Source organism: Dasypus novemcinctus, chromosome 12 (genome assembly GCF_030445035.2).
Source record: "Dasypus novemcinctus isolate mDasNov1 chromosome 12, mDasNov1.1.hap2, whole genome shotgun sequence".
Classification (NCBI taxonomy): domain Eukaryota; kingdom Metazoa; phylum Chordata; class Mammalia; order Cingulata; family Dasypodidae; genus Dasypus; species Dasypus novemcinctus.
Genome location: NC_080684.1, coordinates 84,614,737 through 84,633,798, shown reverse-complemented (window position 1 = coordinate 84,633,798; position 19,062 = coordinate 84,614,737). Strand labels below are relative to the sequence as shown.

The 19,062-nt window shown below is 38.0% G+C and overlaps 1 protein-coding gene across 8 annotated transcripts in view; it reads right to left on the bottom strand.

Moving 5' to 3' along the window:
* The window catches only part of NR1H4 (nuclear receptor subfamily 1 group H member 4), a 95,998-nt gene that overhangs the window by 33,261 nt on the left and 43,675 nt on the right, over nt 1-19,062 (bottom strand). For 3 of the 8 annotated variants that reach the window (XM_023591926.3, XM_023591925.3, XM_004469205.3), the window contains one exon: nt 2,585-2,794. In XM_023591926.3, coding sequence (XP_023447694.1) covers nt 2,585-2,794 — 210 coding nt within the window. The remainder of the gene's footprint in view (nt 1-2,584; nt 2,795-19,062) is intronic. The other 5 variants (XM_058308603.2, XM_023591927.3, XM_004469208.3 and 2 more) reach the window with 2 other exon arrangements.

The following is a 19,062-nucleotide window of genomic DNA, read 5'->3' as shown; positions in this document are numbered from 1 at the left end:
GTGGGCTCTGATGATATCGGCTGCACTCTGGCGCGGAGCTAATAATTCTAGTTCCTCCAATGATTGAAAAAGAGAAGGCCACTGTTTAAGACTTGACTCTTTACTAACAAATTTATGCTCTGTGAGTCTCCGTTTCTTCATTTGTAAAATGGAAATAATCTATTTCACAGGGTTTTGTGTAGATTAAATGTAATCAGATCATGTTTTAGAAAATGGGCTTTATACGAAGACTTTACAATACCAAAGCCTTGTATAAATGCAAGATATTTGATCAACACAAAGGGAAGTAAAAAAAAAGAAAAAGACAAATCAACATAGTCCACTTTTTTCAACTTTATATAACAGAAGACAATGAAACAACTTGTCCCCAATTCAAATGTGAAATAAAAGGAACACAATTCAAATAAATCTTTTTTTAATGCCTTTAGATGATTGGTTTAATTTTTAAAAATTTATTAATTTATTATTTTTTCCATTTCATCACATGTGCGTATTTCTTATTTTATTTTATTTTTTAATTATCTTTTTTTATAGTTAATAGGTCACACAAAATGTTACATTAAAAAACATAAGAGGTTCCCATATACCCCACTCCCCATCCCCTCCAAATAAATCTTTTAAGTACTGGTTGGTAGCAATGGTATCATTAATCTAAAACAGTAAACATTTTAAAACTAAATGAAAAAATTCATTTTTTTTCAACAAATATTATTGAACACCCACAGTATGCTGGGAACATGCTGCATTTAAATAGATATAAAGAAAAAATATAAAAACTGGAATAGTGATTTACATTCAAGAGTCTCTTCAAGTACTGAAAAAAAGAAAAATTCCTAAGAAATAATTTTTATATGTAATATGTTCTAAAATTATTATTATATGTAAATAATTCTTATGTCTATGTTCATAGGTAAAATGATAGAACCCCAAGATACATGAATATGAATTGAAGAGATCCTGTAGTCCAACTAATTTTAGAGATAAAAAATCCATGTTCAAGGTTGCTTAGTCACTTGTCCATTGTCTCACAGCTGGTCAGGGACTGACTGGGGTAAATGACCCTTTTCCTTTGCCCAGTTTAGGTGAGCTTCAAAGTTAGTATTTCAAAACATGGTGTTAATATTCTTTTCATCCACATTTGCATAACTGCACCATAAAAAGTATATAATTTTACATCAAACACACATAAAAAAAGGTCAAATACAACAAATGTCAAATCTTTTAGGGAAAATTTTTAAGGTCCTGTTAATTTTCAGAACTGTACAAATGACTGAAAATGTAATTCAGGATGAAAATATCTCAAGGGGACTCTGGAGATTTCTTTCAAATGATATAAATATCATCATTGATTTACACTTTCAAAAAGCTATAAAAATAATGTGGAACAATCGCCCATCTATTTAGTCAACTGCCTTATTCTTCTTTCAATGCTAATCAAACGATGTTTCGGGAACTTCTTTGTGCAGGGAATTTATTTTATAGAATCATATGGAAGACCAACATCTGTTACTGGATGTGTTTGAGTTTGTTAATAATATTATAGACTCTTGTAGGTGGAGTCACGAAAAATGTCCCCAGTGCTCCAGTTGGAACAAGAGCATATTTAAGTGATGAGCAATATGATCTACCTGGTATCAAAGTATTTCCATTACAAGATTGGATTCCAGCAGCACAGCCCTTATTGCCTGTCTCTTGTCTCATATATGCTAAAATGAGATATTGATCGCCACTATAAAAGTTTCATCCACCTAGAGCTGGGTTATTTATCCTCATCTATTTTTTTCCCTCCTGCAGGCCTTATTTCTCTGGGTCCATCCCAGTTACCTTTAGAGTTTGGGAACAATAGAACTGGAGTCACCTTCCCAAGGCTTTTATTTCATGCGGCATTCCCTCCCTGTTATCATCTCTTTGGTGACATTTGTTTGTCTATTTGTGTTTTGAGGAGGAATCTCAGAATCTGAATGGTTTGTAAAATTTCCAGAATGAAAAATTAATTACATTAAATACTAGCATGCATTAGCATGCATTCCATATTTTGATGAAGATTACGGTTACTCACAAAGCCAACAGTTAATACAGTGTCTCTTTATCAGATTGAAAGACCAAATTATATTAAAACTCAGAGTACTTAATTTCCTGTGTATACAAATTGGTTCAGGGCTGCACTAAGAGAAGAAGGATTCTTAATAAAATGACTTGGTTTAAAACTCTATTTAGACAATTCAGGGGCAGTTATATCTTATTAAGCATTCTTAATATTTTCCACAGGTGTGAATTTTTATGCAAATTAAGCAATAAATAAGAAGTGTATTAAAATCAAATTTGGAGAAAACTTTTAGACTGTCATTCTTTGTAGCTTATTAAAGCATGCTATTTTTAACAGCATGTTAATAACACCTTAGTTCACTTAAAATTCATTGTAATAACGAATAACCAAAATCAGCTATTTCTTTCTGATGATTAGATGCTCTTTAGTTGACAGTTTGGACAATTTCAACGGTTCATTATCCTTTTCAAGACACTTAGATGACTTAGTAAATTCCTTCTTTAATAGGTGAAGCACCATTACAGTGATATGAATTACCTGGCATCTGCCTCCTTAGGAGATTTTTAGTGGAATTTAATTGCTTGATGAGAATACCTGTATACATACATTCAGCCAACATTCCCATCTCTTTGCATTTCCTTAGTCGACATTCTTGGCACTTTCTTCGCATGTACATGTCCATCACACAGTTGCCTCCATTTTTACATTTGTACACAGCGTTTTTGGTAATGCTTCTCCTGAAGAAACCTAAGGAAGAAATACTGAATGGTATTAAAAGCAACAACAACAACAACAACAAAAAACAGTCCTAACACTTTCAACTCAGAAAAACACATTTGGATTAAGAGACACCAGAGGATTGATTCATGAACCTCTAGGGAGCATCAGGTAATCTTTGAGCATATTAATGACAAAAAGTACTTTCAACTACACTGCACTGTCAGAAGGCTGCTATTTTTAATTTATCTCAAAGAAATAAGAATGAGTTTGAATTATAGCCTCTCTTAGGAAAAAATCTTAGGTTGCTTTTAAAGATAAATTACTTTTTAAAAATCTTTATTGAGAAGACAATTATGTAACTAGTGAGTTCTAGGTGCCAGTGATACAGGCTTGCTTGATAGCAAAGACACCCAGACATCATGACATTAAGTATTCCATGGGCTCTGATAGGAGACTGTGTTGGAGCAAAGCAGGCCCAGGGAATGGTCAGTTCTGGATGAAGAGGTCAGGAATAGAAATGAGCGTTAATCTAAGTCTTGGATAACGAGTTGCATTTACCAGGAATTTAGGGAGTAGGTCACATTCAAGATTTCAATTCAGTACTTAAGATACCCAGTCTGGTGTAATAAGAAAAATGCCAACCTTGATTTAAAGGTAAACATCTCACCTGAGGTGTTGCCACAGCTGCCACCTGCTATAAGTGAGATGCTTCAAGTCAGGAAATGGCATGACTGGCTTCTTCCTTGCTTTTCCTTTCCCCCATTTCCCATTTCTACTCTTTCTCTGCCATCTAGCTATGCATCGTTTCTGACACTTCCAGAGTCAAAAGGGTGAGAGAGAAGTAGGAAAAGGATTATGGGAGGCAATGGAAGAAATGACAGAAAAGTTCTTACTCGTCTGTTATTCTTAGAGTTGGCTTATATTTAGCAAGGTTTTGAAGTCAACTTTATTTCCTTTGAGTTTGGTTCTTTAGAGAACTTCTCTGCAAATTGGGAGACTTTCTTCTGGCAGTTCCTTGATGAGGGCAAATACATCTCTATTCCAGCCCATGGCTTGAATCTTCTTATTCAGCATGTAGGTATTTGGTAGTTCACCTCCTGCCTCTTTACCTTGGAGTCTCCTTGCCCCTCAATGTGACTGTTGATGTGGACTGAAGAAAACCCCAGATTGGCTTTCTAAGGTCCAATGAACTCTGAGTGAGAAATCTCCCCCACTTATCCATAAAAGCTACCCACCCTACCTCTTGCCTTTTCAGCTTCTCAGGTGAGAGACAAACATCCGTTTACCATGATCCTCAGATTCAGGGAATATATAACAAGCTTCACAAATTATCCTGTTGAAGACCTTTCATGCAGGCTGAGGAGCAGCAGGGCCACCTTAGTGTATATATTTTACCTGGGAAAGGTGGGGACGCCTTTCTCTAATTCTCACAAAATTGCTGTGTTCCAGTGGTGGCCTCAGGGCCAGACACCAGAACACTAGTAATGTCCTCCCAAATCTTTACAAGACCTGTCTATAATTTCAAGCATCTGATCCCTTCATACCCTCAAAGGAGGTAAGGTATTTAACTGGCTCTTGAATACCCCCTGTGAAATTTCTCCAGGTGATCTCACTTGGAATGTAGCATCTAGTGTCTTTGTGCTTCTACTGAAATTGAGACAGCAAGAGCCCTTCCGACTTTACTAGCCGGTTGGAAAAAAATCTTTTAAGCATTTAATAGCTATTGTTCTAACTATCTGACCTGCATTTTGTCACTAAATCCTTATATCAATTTTATGGCATAGATAATATTACATATCCCATGTTATAGATGAAGTGAAAACATGCAGTGAAGTTACTTGGCCAAAGTCCAATGACTAATAAGTGGATCAGCAGGGTTCAAACCTAGGCAGTCATGCACAAAATCCTGTACCCTTAACTACAATTGGCTCCCTTGGGTCACAAGAGAGCAGAAAAACTTGATATTAAGTTTCTATCATCTGAAAGGCATAATCCCATGACCTGGGAGATAACAAAATAAGACATTCCCTGTCTTCAGAGCTTTCAACTTAGTTGGAAGACAAAGAAATAACCTCACAATGTAACACAAGATAGAATGATAAAATAGCTAAAAAAAATAAGTGCTGGAACATAGAAGCAAAAGGGATAATAATAATAATAATAATTATTATTATTATTATTGACGTATAGAAGCAAAAGGGCCACATTATATGCTTGCGAAGATTTTGATTGTAAGAGGGGGCAGCAATCAAATTGCACATGCAAAGATTTGCACATTTATTATGACAAATCTCCATCAGAAGACAATAAAATAAATTGCTCTAATAAAGTCAGTATGATATGACAATTTCTCAACTGCTAGAAGTCTAGTGACTTGCAGAAAAGCATTATATAGACTTGGGGTGGCCTGCACTAATTCTGAAAAGGGGGATAAGGGAAAAACTTCATGAAGAGAGAATTGGAGCTGGGCCTTGAATTTTGGATAAGTAGGATTTTGAAACCTGGACCATGAAAGAGGACGGGTACTCTGGGAAGGGAGCAAAGTCAGGAAGTTATGGAGAATTAGTGGGAGAGGAGTGAATGGATGTAGTGGGAGCAGAATGGGACTAAATGGCATTGAGTGCCAAGCAAAGGAGTTGAGACTTTAGAAAGACTGTAGAAAGATACAAGACATTGAAGATTTTGACAGAGCAGGATATAACCTATCCTGAATGTATGGAAGAATTCTTGGAGTAAGATGCAGAAAAGTGGAACAGGGAGACTGGAGATGGGTGGTAGGTCACTATTACCAGAACACAGCTATCCACACACTCCAGCTGAGTGTCATTTTTTTCCTAGGGTGTGCTAACAAATTACTATAAGCTCTGTGACTCAAAACAACAGAAAGTGATTCTCTTGCAGTTTTGGAGATTAGAAGTCCAAAATCAAGGTGTCAGCAGACCATGCCCCCGCTAACATTGCTAGGGAAGAATCTTCCCCTGCCTCTTTCTAGCTTCTGGTGGCTCCCAGCAATCCTTGGCATTTTTTGGCTTGTAGCTCCATCACTCTCTGCCTCCATCTTCACATGGTCATCTTCCCCAAGTGACTCCTCTGAGTCTCAGTATCCAAATTTCCCGTTCATTGGTCTTATAAAGATACCAGTTATTGGATTTAAGTTATACCCCAATCCAGAATGACCTCATTTTACCTTGATTACAAGTGCAGACCTTTTTTCTAAATATGTTCACATTCACAGGTACCTGGGATTAGGATTTGAACATATCGCAACTCACTTCAGTGATCAATGCGTGAACCAGACATGGGACCCTGAGATGCCTCAAGACTTGGTAACTAACTAAATATGAAAACAGAGGCTGAAGAAAAAGTTAACGATGGCAAGATTAACAGACTGGTGAGCTGACATTAATTTCATTCAGAAAAATCTTAATGTTTTCCTAAATGCCAAATCCAACCAAACAAAATCTGAAAATGGACCTTTAAAATGTTTTAAATTTTTATTTCCCTCCCCCCTCCATTGTCTGTTCTCTGTGTCCATTCACTGTGTGTTCTATGTCTGCTTATATTCTCATTAGGCAGCTCTAGGTACCAATCCGGGGACCTTCTGGAGTGGTAGAGAGGTGATATTCTCTTGTGCCACCTCAGCTCCCTGGTCTGCTGCATCTCTCATTATCTCTCTTCTCTGTCTCTTTTTGTTGCATCATCTTGCTGTGCCAGCTCTCCATGTGGGTCAGCACTCTGTGTGGGCCAGCACTCCTGTGTGGGCCAGCGCTCCATGCAGGCCAGCACTCCACGTGGGCCAGCTCACCACACGGACCAGCGTGCCTTCCCCAGGAGGCCCTGGGTATCGACCTGGACCTCCTATATGTAGATGGGAGCCCAATTGCTTGAGCCACATCCACTTCCCTGAAAATGGACTTTGTGCTTCAGGTCAATGTCAAGGGAGTGCTAATACCAAAGCACGTACACATAGTCAAAAAGAGAAATTTTGACCATAGTCAAAAAGAGAATTTTTTACAGGTATCAAATCATTAAGCATAATGAACATTTTAGCCAACATGACTCAGTCTTCCTAATAATCTTCAGCCCCTCCCAGGAATAATTCCCTTTAAAACCATCACAGATATGAATAGACAGCTCAATAGTTAACAGAATAAAACTCCTTTTTGAAGCTGAGTCACAGGAAAACTGAGTAGGACAATTCTTTGGGTTTTTCATTCTGGTGTTAACTGAGAGAAATCATTATCATCTCAATAGCTGAATTAATTAGCTTTCACTCTGAGGTGGCAACACAATATTATCATTATATCATTTAAATGCGGGCACATATACTGTATTTATACTTATGCAAATTTATCCATACGCATACCTCTCCTTCTATTCTTGCTCTTTATTGTGCATATTCAACAATGCTCATATCAGAAAAGTCATTTGAAAATGAATGGAAAGGAAATTCACTGAGAAACAGAGGCTCCCAGGTAATAAGAGATGAGCAGACAGGGCTGGCATTGCCATTGGGAGAATGTGTAGCACTAGGGGGATTCCTGGGGAGGCAGGCAAAGAGCAGTAGGATGGTTATTTTCCACGGATCCCTCAGTTCTGTGAAATACTGCACAGCCTGCTTCTTTATACAGGTGGAAACTGCAAACTGCCCTCTATTCCCCAACTCATATGTCCATATGCATGCACACACATGCCGAACTCCAGCTGATTAATGGTAGGCTACCTATTACTTTGAAATAAATAAAATGTTGGTTGTTTTATAAATGTTCTTTCACCGTGCTTTTATTTTTTCTCTCTTTATTTTTTTTTAAGTGTTACATTAAAAAAATATGAGGTCCCCGAATACCCCCCACCCCCCTTGCCCCACTCCTCCCACTTCAACAACCTCTTTCATCATTGTGGCACATTCATTGCATTTGGTGAATACGTTTTGGAGCACTGTTGCACCACATGGATAGTGGTTTACATTGTAGTTTACACTCTCCCCCAGTCCACCCAGTGGGCCATGGCAGGACATACAGTGTCCAGCATCTGTCCCTGCAATATCACCCAGGACAACTTCAAATCCTGAAAATGTCCCACATCATATCTCCCTACCCTCAGCAGCTACTGTGGCCACTTTCTCCACATCAATGCTACAATTTCTTCCATTTCTAATCACAATAGTTCCATAGTAGAATATCAGTAAATCCACTCTAATCCATACTCTATCATCCATGTGGAATCTAAGCCCCCTTTCGATATAGAGGTGGAGTGGACATAACCATCACCATGATTTTTAAACAGTGACAAGGCTGAGCAACTAGCAATTTTTCATCCAATATGATCTAATGGAGACAGCTTTCAGATCTGTCTCAGCGCACTGTGGAATAAAAAGATCACACACACACAAAACCTTGAACAGTAATGAAAATTAGAAAAACTGCAAAAACAGCTAAGCAATTAGTAAAAACTCTGGCTCCAAGTAGAGGAGCTAGGTGGTTGGCCTATAAGCTGGGAGGAAGATTTTCACTAAATAGTGGTATCACCTTTAAATATGGAAGTATGTGAACGTATTACTCTACTCCCCAAATATACACACACATAATTAAATTTAATGTTTGAAGCAACATAAGCCTTTCCTGGTCTTCTGAAAAGGCAGCAAAAGGGGAATCACAGGCATCTACAGAGAAATATTTCATCTGGGTTGAGCTTTTTTTTCTCATTCCTACTCCTCTTTCTGGAACAAAGCTTAGTTTGAGAGAGAGCTCTCAAACCAAGTTTTTGAAATGTAATTCAAAGCAGAGAGAAGAGAGAGAGACTCTTTCCTATAGTAACTCACTCAAGTTATGATAGGAGGTGGCCATTCTGGTCTCGGTAATACTAAAGTCTGAGTATCTTGTAGATGTGGGTCACAGAGCCTGAGTGGAGAGTGAGGCTTTCCCTGGTCACCTCCTCCATATGCATGTACACATGCCCTCTCCAACTCCATCCAGGGCTTCAGAAGAAACTGAACAATTGATACGCTGACTGAGTTGAAAGCTGAGGAGAAGAGGAAAGATTCAGGGAAGAGTTGATAGTGGAGGGGTTTAAGAAACCAAGAAGCATAAGGGTGAGGGTGAAGGTGAAGGATATCAACAGAGGTGGCCTCAGATTTGGCACCAAGAGAGAACAAAGCGGCATGAGTTGAAGAAGCCAGAGAAGCTACTGCCAATTCCCCCTCCACAATGCTCTGGGAGAAATACAGTAGGAGGCTTGGGGAGGAAAGTATTATCCTGGAACTTCTGGATAAACACAGCAGTTTGACAAAACTTAATTTTTCTCCCTCTTAAACTCTGGTAAATGTCAGGAATAAAAGGAATGAGGGAGGGAGCAGTAGAATATGAGAGGTTTCAATCCATTTCCCCAGACAGAAAGTAGATGGAGGATTGGTAATTGGCATAGCCGAACAAAGAAAGTCAGGGCCAAAGTCCTGAAGAATGTTGCTGATAAGAGTCAAGTCAGCCTTGCAGAACTGCTGAAGGCTCAGCACATGAAGGCATCAGGCACCAGGAAGGTGAGGATGATGGTGGGACTAGAAACAGGGAGACTGTTTGAAATTCTGTACATAGAGTAGTTGATACAGACAGACAACTACCTTTTGCTTACCTGCTTCACAGGTTTATTTCTGGAAGAAATTGAACTAGAGACTCTGGCACACCAAGAATAGTAGAGGGAGTGTTAAGATGAATGTTGAAAATAAAGGAATCCATAAAAAGTCTATACTAGAGAATGGCAAGACGCCAGTCCCGATTGGATTCTAGAATATTGGCTTAGAATTATGTAACCCAATTTAGACATATTCTTGGTCTTGATCTGCATTCCTGTGAGTGTGAACCATTGTAAATAGAATGTCTTGAGGACGTTAAGGTCATGGCCTAAACAAATAAGGGTGGGCCTTAATCTGTATTACTGGAGTCCTTTATAAACAGAAGAAATTCAAACACAGAGGAAACCACAAAGAGGAGCTAGAAGCTGGAAGTCAGTGGGAACCCAAAGAGAAAGAAGAAGCCATTGCCATGTGATGGGAAAGTCAAAGAAACCAAGGATTGCTGATAGCCAGAGTGCTGTCAACTCTGGGAGGAAGCAAGCCTTCTAGCCAACACCTTGCTTTGGTCTTCTGGCCTCTGAAACTATAAGCAAATAAAGTCTAGTTGTTTATGCCAATCCACTGTATGGTATTTATCATAGCAGCTGGGAAAACTAAGGCAGAACCTCAGGATAGGAGATTGGAGAAATTCTCTTTGGAGGAACCAATTTATAGAAACCCGGATTTAAATTTCCCCCTATGAAATGACAGAGTCACCCCCATTCAGGGAAGCCAGCCAGTTGGGAGTTACCATAGATACCCACAAAATGTCCAATAAGCACCAGCCTCACTCACAATCACCATTGACTAACCAGAAATTACCTTATATTTGAGAAAAGTTTCCAACTATTTGAATTTTAAACTCTAAACATGTTATTGAATTAAAACAAAAATGCTCTGCAAATCCTTCTAGATTTCCATTTAACAAGCAAAGAATAAAACTTTTTCACCCTAATGCACTGTATCACCCACCCCACCCTTCAGATTTTGAAGGCATAGTAATTCTAATAATGCTAGCTACCACTTCCATAGCACATATTTTGTTCTAAACATTTTGCCTATGGTGATTCATTTAATAGTCATAATAATCCTATGAGGTAGATAATATTATTATGTCCTTACAGATGAGGAGACTAAGTTACTTTGCTCAAGGTCCTACAGGCTGTAAATGGTAGAGCTCAGATTTAAACACTGATAGTCTCTTTCCAGACTCTGTGAGCTAAACCACTACATTTTGCTGCCCTTCTTGTAAGGAGTTTACTTTCCTAAAAATTGTCTTTCAACATTAATTGTCGCCTAATCCCACAGCTGGGAATTGAACCCTGTCCCCCACAAAAGGCATGTTCAGGTTCTGTGGGTGTGAATCCATCTGTAAACAGGATCTTTGAAGATGTTATTAGTGAAGGTATGCCTAGACTGAATGAGGGTCGGTCTTAATCCAATGTGGGTGAAGTCCCTATAAGCAAAGGAAATTGGATACAGAGAAAGGAGCCACAGGAGCAGCCAGAAGCTGGAAGTCAACAGAACTCAGAAGAGAAAGAAGATGCCATCATGTGCATTGTCATGTGATGGAAAAGGCAAGAACTTAGGATGGCTAACTGCCAGCTCCAGAATGTCACAGTCTTTGGGGATAGTGTCACCTTGCTGGTGCCTTGATTTTGGACTTCTAGACTCAGAACTGTGAGCTATTGTTTCAAATCAGTGTGATCTGAAATGATTAGAATAAGCAAACTTATAGAATTAGAACTACAGAGTTCCTATTTGGAATGACAGAAATGTTTTGGTAATGAATGATGGTGATGGTAGCACAACATTGTGAACACAATTAGCAGCACTGAAATATATATATATATATATATGAATATGATTAAAAGGGGAAATTTTAGATTATATTCATGGTAAGAGGATAAATTTTTTAAAAATCTGTGGAACTACACTACACAGTGAACTCTGAGTTAAATGATGTTCTTCAGATAATAGTACAGTTATAAAAATATGCTAGCATCAGTTGTAACAAATGTTTACACTAAAGGTATTAATAGTGGGGTGGTGTATGGGAATCTGTATTTTATGCATGATCTGTAAACCTGCAACTTCTCTAATAAAGAAAAAAAATAAAATGGAAAAAACACCTGTAAGCCAATAAATTCCCATTATTTAAACCAATCCACTGAGTGGCATCTGTTTCAGCAGCCTGAAACTAAGACACTCACACAGCATGATAAGTACCCTTCTCTTTCCTATCTCCAAAATGCCTTCAAAAACATCCCCTCCCCTGCCCCACCACCATCCTACAGCTATTTTTTCAACCTCTTTCCCACCGAGAGGTGGTTGCAAAGTGGTACAAACTAGATAGAAGCACTGCTGATACTAAAAATGTAAGACTTTGGTTTCCATCACACATTTCTTAGACTTTTCTTTAGGCTCTCAGTCCTTCCCCTTGAACTGCTGGTTAAAATCTTTAGAATCTGATAATAGCTGCATGATTGCCTGGCAGGACCTGTGTCAGACTGTTGTTTATAAAAAAGGCAAACCCTAAACTTTTGAGGTGTAACTGCTGAAAATTTTTAACATTTAATTCCTTATAAAGTTGGATTTTGTTTTATTTTTTCCCCTTATCTTGGAAATTCACAAAAACAGATATGGCTACCTAAGTTTTCCAACACTTAATTTCACCAACTACAATTTCTATTGATTTTTTCTGAAGTAAGTCCGAAAATGACAGACTGACTTATTTTTGGAAATTGCCTAAACATCATTCCAAAATAGACAACTATGCAATTTAGTAGTCAAAGGGCATTTATCAAACCTCCATACTCCCTTCTGTCAAAAAATACCATGAAATGAAAGAAAAGAAATTAAAATAGAATGGTTTATAAAAGAGTTAGAATTGAACTCCATCAGTGAATCAAAAATTTTGATCAATCTCTAAAAGATAGAAAACAGAGTAAATTTATGACAAAACAAAAACCATGGAGAACATGACCCAAAACAGGTTTCAGGAGTTAGAGCAATGGAAGAAGTTCCAAGTCCCGATGCAAGGAGATGCACATGGCCCTGATGCACTCATGAGTATTATGGAATGCCAGGAACTGGCAAATTATGGCCCACTTTTATACAGTCCACAAGCTAAGAATAGTTTCCACATTTTTTAATGGTTGAAACAAATCAAAAGAATAAAATTTCATTACATGTAAAAATTACATGACATCTATATTTCAATGTCCATCAAGGAAGTTTTATTGGAATACAGTCAAGCCCATTCATTTTTATATCATATAGGTTTGTTTTCACTCTGCAATGGCAGAGCCTAAAGGTTGTGATAGAGAACTTAACATCCGCAAAACTTAAAATATTTGCTACCTGGCCCTTTACAGAAAGTTTGAGGACTCCTGTGCTAAGCTATGAATAGCGGTGGCATTTGCATTCAGTCTCAAACAATGTATATATAAGCCAGAGAGGATAAGCAATGCCCAGGAGGAACTAAGAGTCTGCACACTCAGAAGACAAGAACCAGAACGTTCTATCAAGCAGCACATATTGCCTTCCCACTCAATCTCCAAAAGCAGATTGCAGAAAAGCAAACAGCATCCTTAGAGAAGTGAACAGGGAATCTCAGAGGCTAACCAATGAGGTCACTCTCTCCTTTCTAGAGTCATCTGGGAATTGCCTTTGTGGGATTGTACCTTGGAGGCAGCTATGTGTATGTCTCTCCTTTTGCCTTAACCTATTAATATAAAGTGCAGGATAAGGTGTAAACCAATGCAAAGTAGAGGACTGATAAGTTGACTGGCACAAACAATAGGTTAATGGGTTTTAAAACCATTTTTATAAGGATGAAAAAGCCCTGAACTTATTCATCAGCTCAACCACATAACTGATCAGGGAGAGAAAATAAATCTACCTCATTTTAACATTGTAAATGAGCATGATAAATCCTAACAACTTTTTAAAAGGTCAATTTTATTCCTTGGCTTCATAATTTTGGGTGATCAAAAAATAGAACCCCTCCCAATTAAGCTCAGAATTAAAGGAATTGCAATTAGTTGTAATGAAAAATAAGGAAAGAGGGGCCATCACTACTAATCCCATGGATATTTAAAGGACAACAAAGGAATATTATGAATGACTGTGTAAAAATTTGATAACTTAGTTGAAATTTCTTGAAAGACACAATCTACCAAATCTCATAGATGATCATCTGAATAGGCCTATATCTATTAAAGAAATTGAATCATCATTTAATAACTTTCCAAAACAGAAAATGTCAGGCCCAGATGAATTCATTGATAATTTCCACCAAATATTTAAAGAAGAATTGATTCCAATTCTCTATAATCTCTTCTAGGTAAAATAGAAGCAGAGAATACTTCCTACCTCATTATTATGAGGCCAGCATTATTCTAACACCAAAATCAGACACTTTACAAGAAACAAAACTTAGAGATGCAAAATCACTCAACCAAATATTAGCAAATTGAATCCAACAATGTATAAAAAGAATTATATACAGTGACCAAGTGAGATTTATTCAAGATATGCAAGGCTGTTTAAACATTTGAAAATCAATTAATGTAATCCTTCACATCAACAGACTAAAGGAGAAAATCATATCAATAGATGGAAAAAAAGCATTTGACAAAATACAATACTAATTTATTATAAAAATAAAACTCTTATAGAATTAATGATAAAAAACTCAAACTCAATAATAAAAACAAACAACCCACCCAATGGAAAATGGGCAAAATTTGTGAACAGACACCTCCCAAAAGTTGTACAGATGGCAAATAAGCAAGTGAAAAGATGCTTAGCATCATACATCATTAGGAATTGCAAATTAAAACAATGAGATAACACTATATAGCTATTAGAATGGTTAAAATCCAAAACACTGACAACACCAAATGCTGACAAGGATGTGAAACAACAGCAGCTCTTATACATTGCTGGTGGGAATGAAAATGGTACAGTTACTTAGGAAAACAGTCACGCAGTTTCTTACAGAGCTACATATAGGTTACCATTTGATCCAATAATCACGCTGGATTTACCCAAATGAGTTTAAAACTCTTGTTCACTCAAAAACCTACCCTCAATAGTTAGAGCAGTTTTATTCATAATTGCGCCAAATTGGAAGCTAAGATGTTTTTCAATAAGTGAAGAGAGAAACTATGGCACATCCATACAATGGAATATTATTCAGTGATAAATAGAAATGAGCTTTTAAGCCATGAAAAGACAGGGAAGAAACTTAAATGCATATTGCTAAGTGAAAGAAGCCAGTCTGAAAAGGCTATATACTGCATGACTCCAAACCACATGACCTTCTGGAAAAGACAAAACTATAGAGACGATGAAAAGATCAGTGGTTGCCAGTGGTTCTGGAGGAGGGAAGGAGGAATGAAAAGATGGAACACAGACATTCTTAGGGGAGTGAAACCTTTGTACAATATTGTAATGGTGGACACATAACATTATGCATTTGTCAAAACCCATATAGTATTAAAGGATTCAAAGAAAACTGGTTAGAAATATGGAAATGTTTGTACTTTCTGTGCAATTTTCCTGTAAAACTAAAATTACTCTAAAAAATAAGATCTATTTTAAAAAACACAGAAGTAAAGGATTCTTTAAAACAAATTGTGAGAAAACCACTTGGATTATCCACAGCCCCGATTGGTCCATATCTTGCTATGACCTTACAAGGAGTGATTGTTTTGCAATGCTAAGTCCCTATCTGGTGTCCAGCTGGGCCTCAGGAAGATATTTGCTACCTAGGTTTGCAATCCTTCTATCTCAGGAAGCTGGTTTTCAGTGATCTGAATGACTTTGACCATAATTATCTTGTTTCTTCTTTGGCTTTATGATTTTTTAACTTTTTTCTTTCTTTCTTTCATTTTTTACCTTACTCTTTTTCCTTGTTCTCATTTTATTTTTTCTTTATTCTTTTCTTTGAGTCTTTTTCTCACTTTTCCTTATCCTTTTATTTCATTTTAAAATTTATTATTTATTATTTTTCATTTTTTCTTTTCCCTTTCTTTTACCATTTTTATTTTTATATTTCACCATTTTTCTTTGCCTTCTATCTCACCTTTTTTTTTTTTAAGGAGGTACAGGGTATTGAACCCAGGACCTCATACATGTGAAACAGTTGCTCAATCTCTGAACTCTATCCATTCCCCATTGAGAGTTGGTTTTTTCACTTGTTTGTTTTTTGTTTTTAGGAGGTACTGGAGATTGAACCTGGAACCTCATACAGGGGAAGCAGGCACTCAACCACTTGATCTACATCTGCACCCTATCTCACTTTATATTTTTATTATTTTTATATTTATAATCATTAATTTTGTTTTTTTCTTAGTCTATTTTAGCTCATTTATGTAAACTGTTTCTTGTTTTTGCTTTAAAATGGTGACTCTGAGAACAAGAGCTTTGATTTTGCTCACTGCTGTACCTCCTATGCTGAGAATAGTGTCTGGCATATAGCAGGTGCTTAAATACTTGTTGAGTAAGAAGTTAGATTAATTAATTGATTAATATGACAAGAGATAGTTTTGGAGACAGGGTGTGACCCAAATTGGAGAGGCTTAATGAACAGAAGAATAACAATAAAATAATAATCCATCAACAAAATAACAGGAGTTAACACTTATTGAGTGCTGGCATGTGCCAGACACAGAGGTCAATGTTTTTAAAACAATGTCTCCTTTTACTCTTCACATCCACTTGATGATAGTAATAACAGTGGACATTTATTGAAGGCTTACCATTGGCAAGTATTGTGTCAATTGCTTGATTTCCTTATTTAATCCTCAGAACAACTGCTAGACACCTCCCTCAAAGGGTTGTCTGAGGAGTGAGTTAGCACACGTAAAACTTCCATAACAGTGCCTGCACACGGTAATCACTTGATCAATATTCCTATCAGCACCTGCAGCACCTCCTCCTCTTTATTATCCTCATTTTACAAGTGAGACATAGGAAGTTTTGGTTAAGTAATTTGAGACAACTGGAAAGAGAATCTGGTGGGATTAGAATCTAGGTCATCTGCTTACAGAGTCTTACTCTTCCCAGGATTTTTATAGCATTTATTACAAAAGGCCTTCAATGCAGTCAAATAGTTTGGAACCTCCCTTTGTATCATACTCTAAGATAATTTGACCTGTAGACTTCATTAGGATCATTGTATTAAATTGCATAAAATCAGACCTCACAGATCTCAAATAGCGTTTTAGTAAGTTTATATATGGATCGGGGCTTCTCAACTTTCACCAATGCCCATTAACAAAGGACCCATTGGAAACACTCCATGTCTATTCTATGCACAGATAAGTTTCAATAATTTTGGAAGCTTTTCTAAAACTTCAGAACTAAGTCTAATGCTGGATTAACTATTTCATATAACTCAATGGGACAATAGGGTTACCCATTTACTTATAAAATGCCTCTTAGGAATTCTACCACTTCTCCCATTGATATTTGTAAGAGTTTCCTGGCATTGACATGGATGTGACTGACACTGACCTATTTGGAAATGCAGCCATTTGAAATTTCAGTCAGATGCAGATGAGTTTGTTGGTTGAATTTTGAGGTTTGAGTCAAAATTCATTTTGATATCAGCATATTTCCATGTGCTCCACTGATAACTAAGGAGGAAAAGAAAGCTCTTGATTTAATCTAGTGCTGAGCAAATAGCACTCACTGTCACTATGCATGATGCCTGCATTCTGCAGTTATTACTTAAAGAAAAAAAGCATTGAACACTACAGTTTGTCCTGTTGATACCACGCCATAAATAGCTATGACAAAACCCACTGAGAAAAATTAAAATATTTCAATGAGAAGCAGTTACAGAGACCAATGAAAATCAGGAAATTTAACTCTTTGTTTCATTTTAGAGTTTTTTTTTTTTAATCTCTTATTTTCTTTTTAAGTATTCAGATCTGACAGATCTACATTGAAGTTCTAAAGTAAAGGGCTCCTAGGATCTTTATATGTAATAATCGAATTTAATCCTCACAGAGAGACCCTGTGAAATAGATATTATACCCATTTTGCAGATTTGGGTCTCAGAAACATTGAGTATTATATAGACTAAGGAATGGCTCACTTGATATCCACTGCACCCTCCTTCTAATCTTGTGTGAGTCCTGTACTGGGGAGACTGGAACACAACCTTTCCTAGCCTCCCTTGCAGCCTTCACTGTGGACATGATTTAAGCGCGACCAAATAGATGCTATTGTAAGACTTTTGGGAAGTGGAAATAAGGTAAAAGCTATGCTTCTGTTGCTGCTTTTATTTCTGCTGCCAAGGAGGAGTGTGGAGTTTTTCTGTGGCAGCGTTTTGCTTCCAGTTGCTAGCTTTGAGAACCCTGTGGGGAGGATTTAGCAAGCAAGCCATGGCTTTGGAACCAGTAATTGCTGTGAAGGCAGATCCCTGATCTTTGATTGCAGCTAAGATCGTGTCTTCCTGGAGCCAACAGTTGTTATGGAGGCTTCCTGACTCCCCACCATCTTGGCTGAAGCAGAATAGTAACTGTCCTGGCAGACCAGCTCTGGGGTGTGGCTCTGAGAGTCCTCTTGGAGGCTAAGCATAGAACACGGTCCTTTGTCCTTCCAATTTCCCCTGTGTTCATTCCTTTCTAAAGCTTGACATTTTGGTTTCTGTTTATTTCACTGAACTCTGATGTATTAAGTAACTTGTTTATTATTCAGCCCAGAAGGGCAGAGCTGCAATTCAATGCAATTCCACACTTCCTATGATAAAGAGCTATGGGGTAAAATTCACTTTGCGTCTAGCGAGATCATAATGTGGCAGGGGAGAGAGTTGGACAAAGTCTTTCCCTTGGGCCTCAACCCTACTTTCTGTGCAGCCCCTTCTCTTCCCCCCCCCCCATTCACTAAGCTGGGAAAATTTTATTTTTTAATTTGTTTTCTTAAGAGAACACTCCAAAACCACAAAGGGGTTCATTATTGGCATTTCAGTCACCAAAACTGAATTCCCAAGATCCCAAACACTAGATAAAACTTACCCTGCATTGGGAAGAGGCCGCCGATCAAAGAGTGAGTGACAAGAGCTAAGAAATGCTAGGAACCTGAGAATGTCCTGAGCTCTGTTCTCCCATCCCCCACCCCCCATCGCAGATGGAGTCCTGGTGTGGGTGGAAAGAAACTCCACGTCAGGTGGATCCTGAAACAGAGGGATTCTGTGCCCTTTCTTGGGTGGAGCCTGGGGATCCATTATGGTTCCCATAGGAGCAGAGGAGTGGGTTTTCTGGGCAGCCTGGCATCCCGGAGCCACCCCGGAGCAGCAGCAGGAACCCTCCCCCCGGAGCTGCGGGGCAGCAGATGGACAGACCTGAAGGAGTGTGCTCCGGCCCCAGGGCGGTGGGAAAGGTGGGAACTTTCACAAGGATGACCAAAGACCAGATGGACCAAGCACATCCCAGCAGATGCCAGAGCATGTGGAAAAGAGCCCCGAGGTCCAGATCCTCACCGCCAGTGCCCAGTCCCTCCGTGGAACTACAGAAATCCTGGAATTTAGACAAAGTACCAGGTGTCAGAGAATAGTCCTGAATTGAATGGGATTAAATTTCCACTAGGGCTTGAAATAGAATTAAATCCAATTATACAAACCAAGGTTACATTTTTTGCACATAAGGCTGTGGGCCGAGCTTGTACTCAT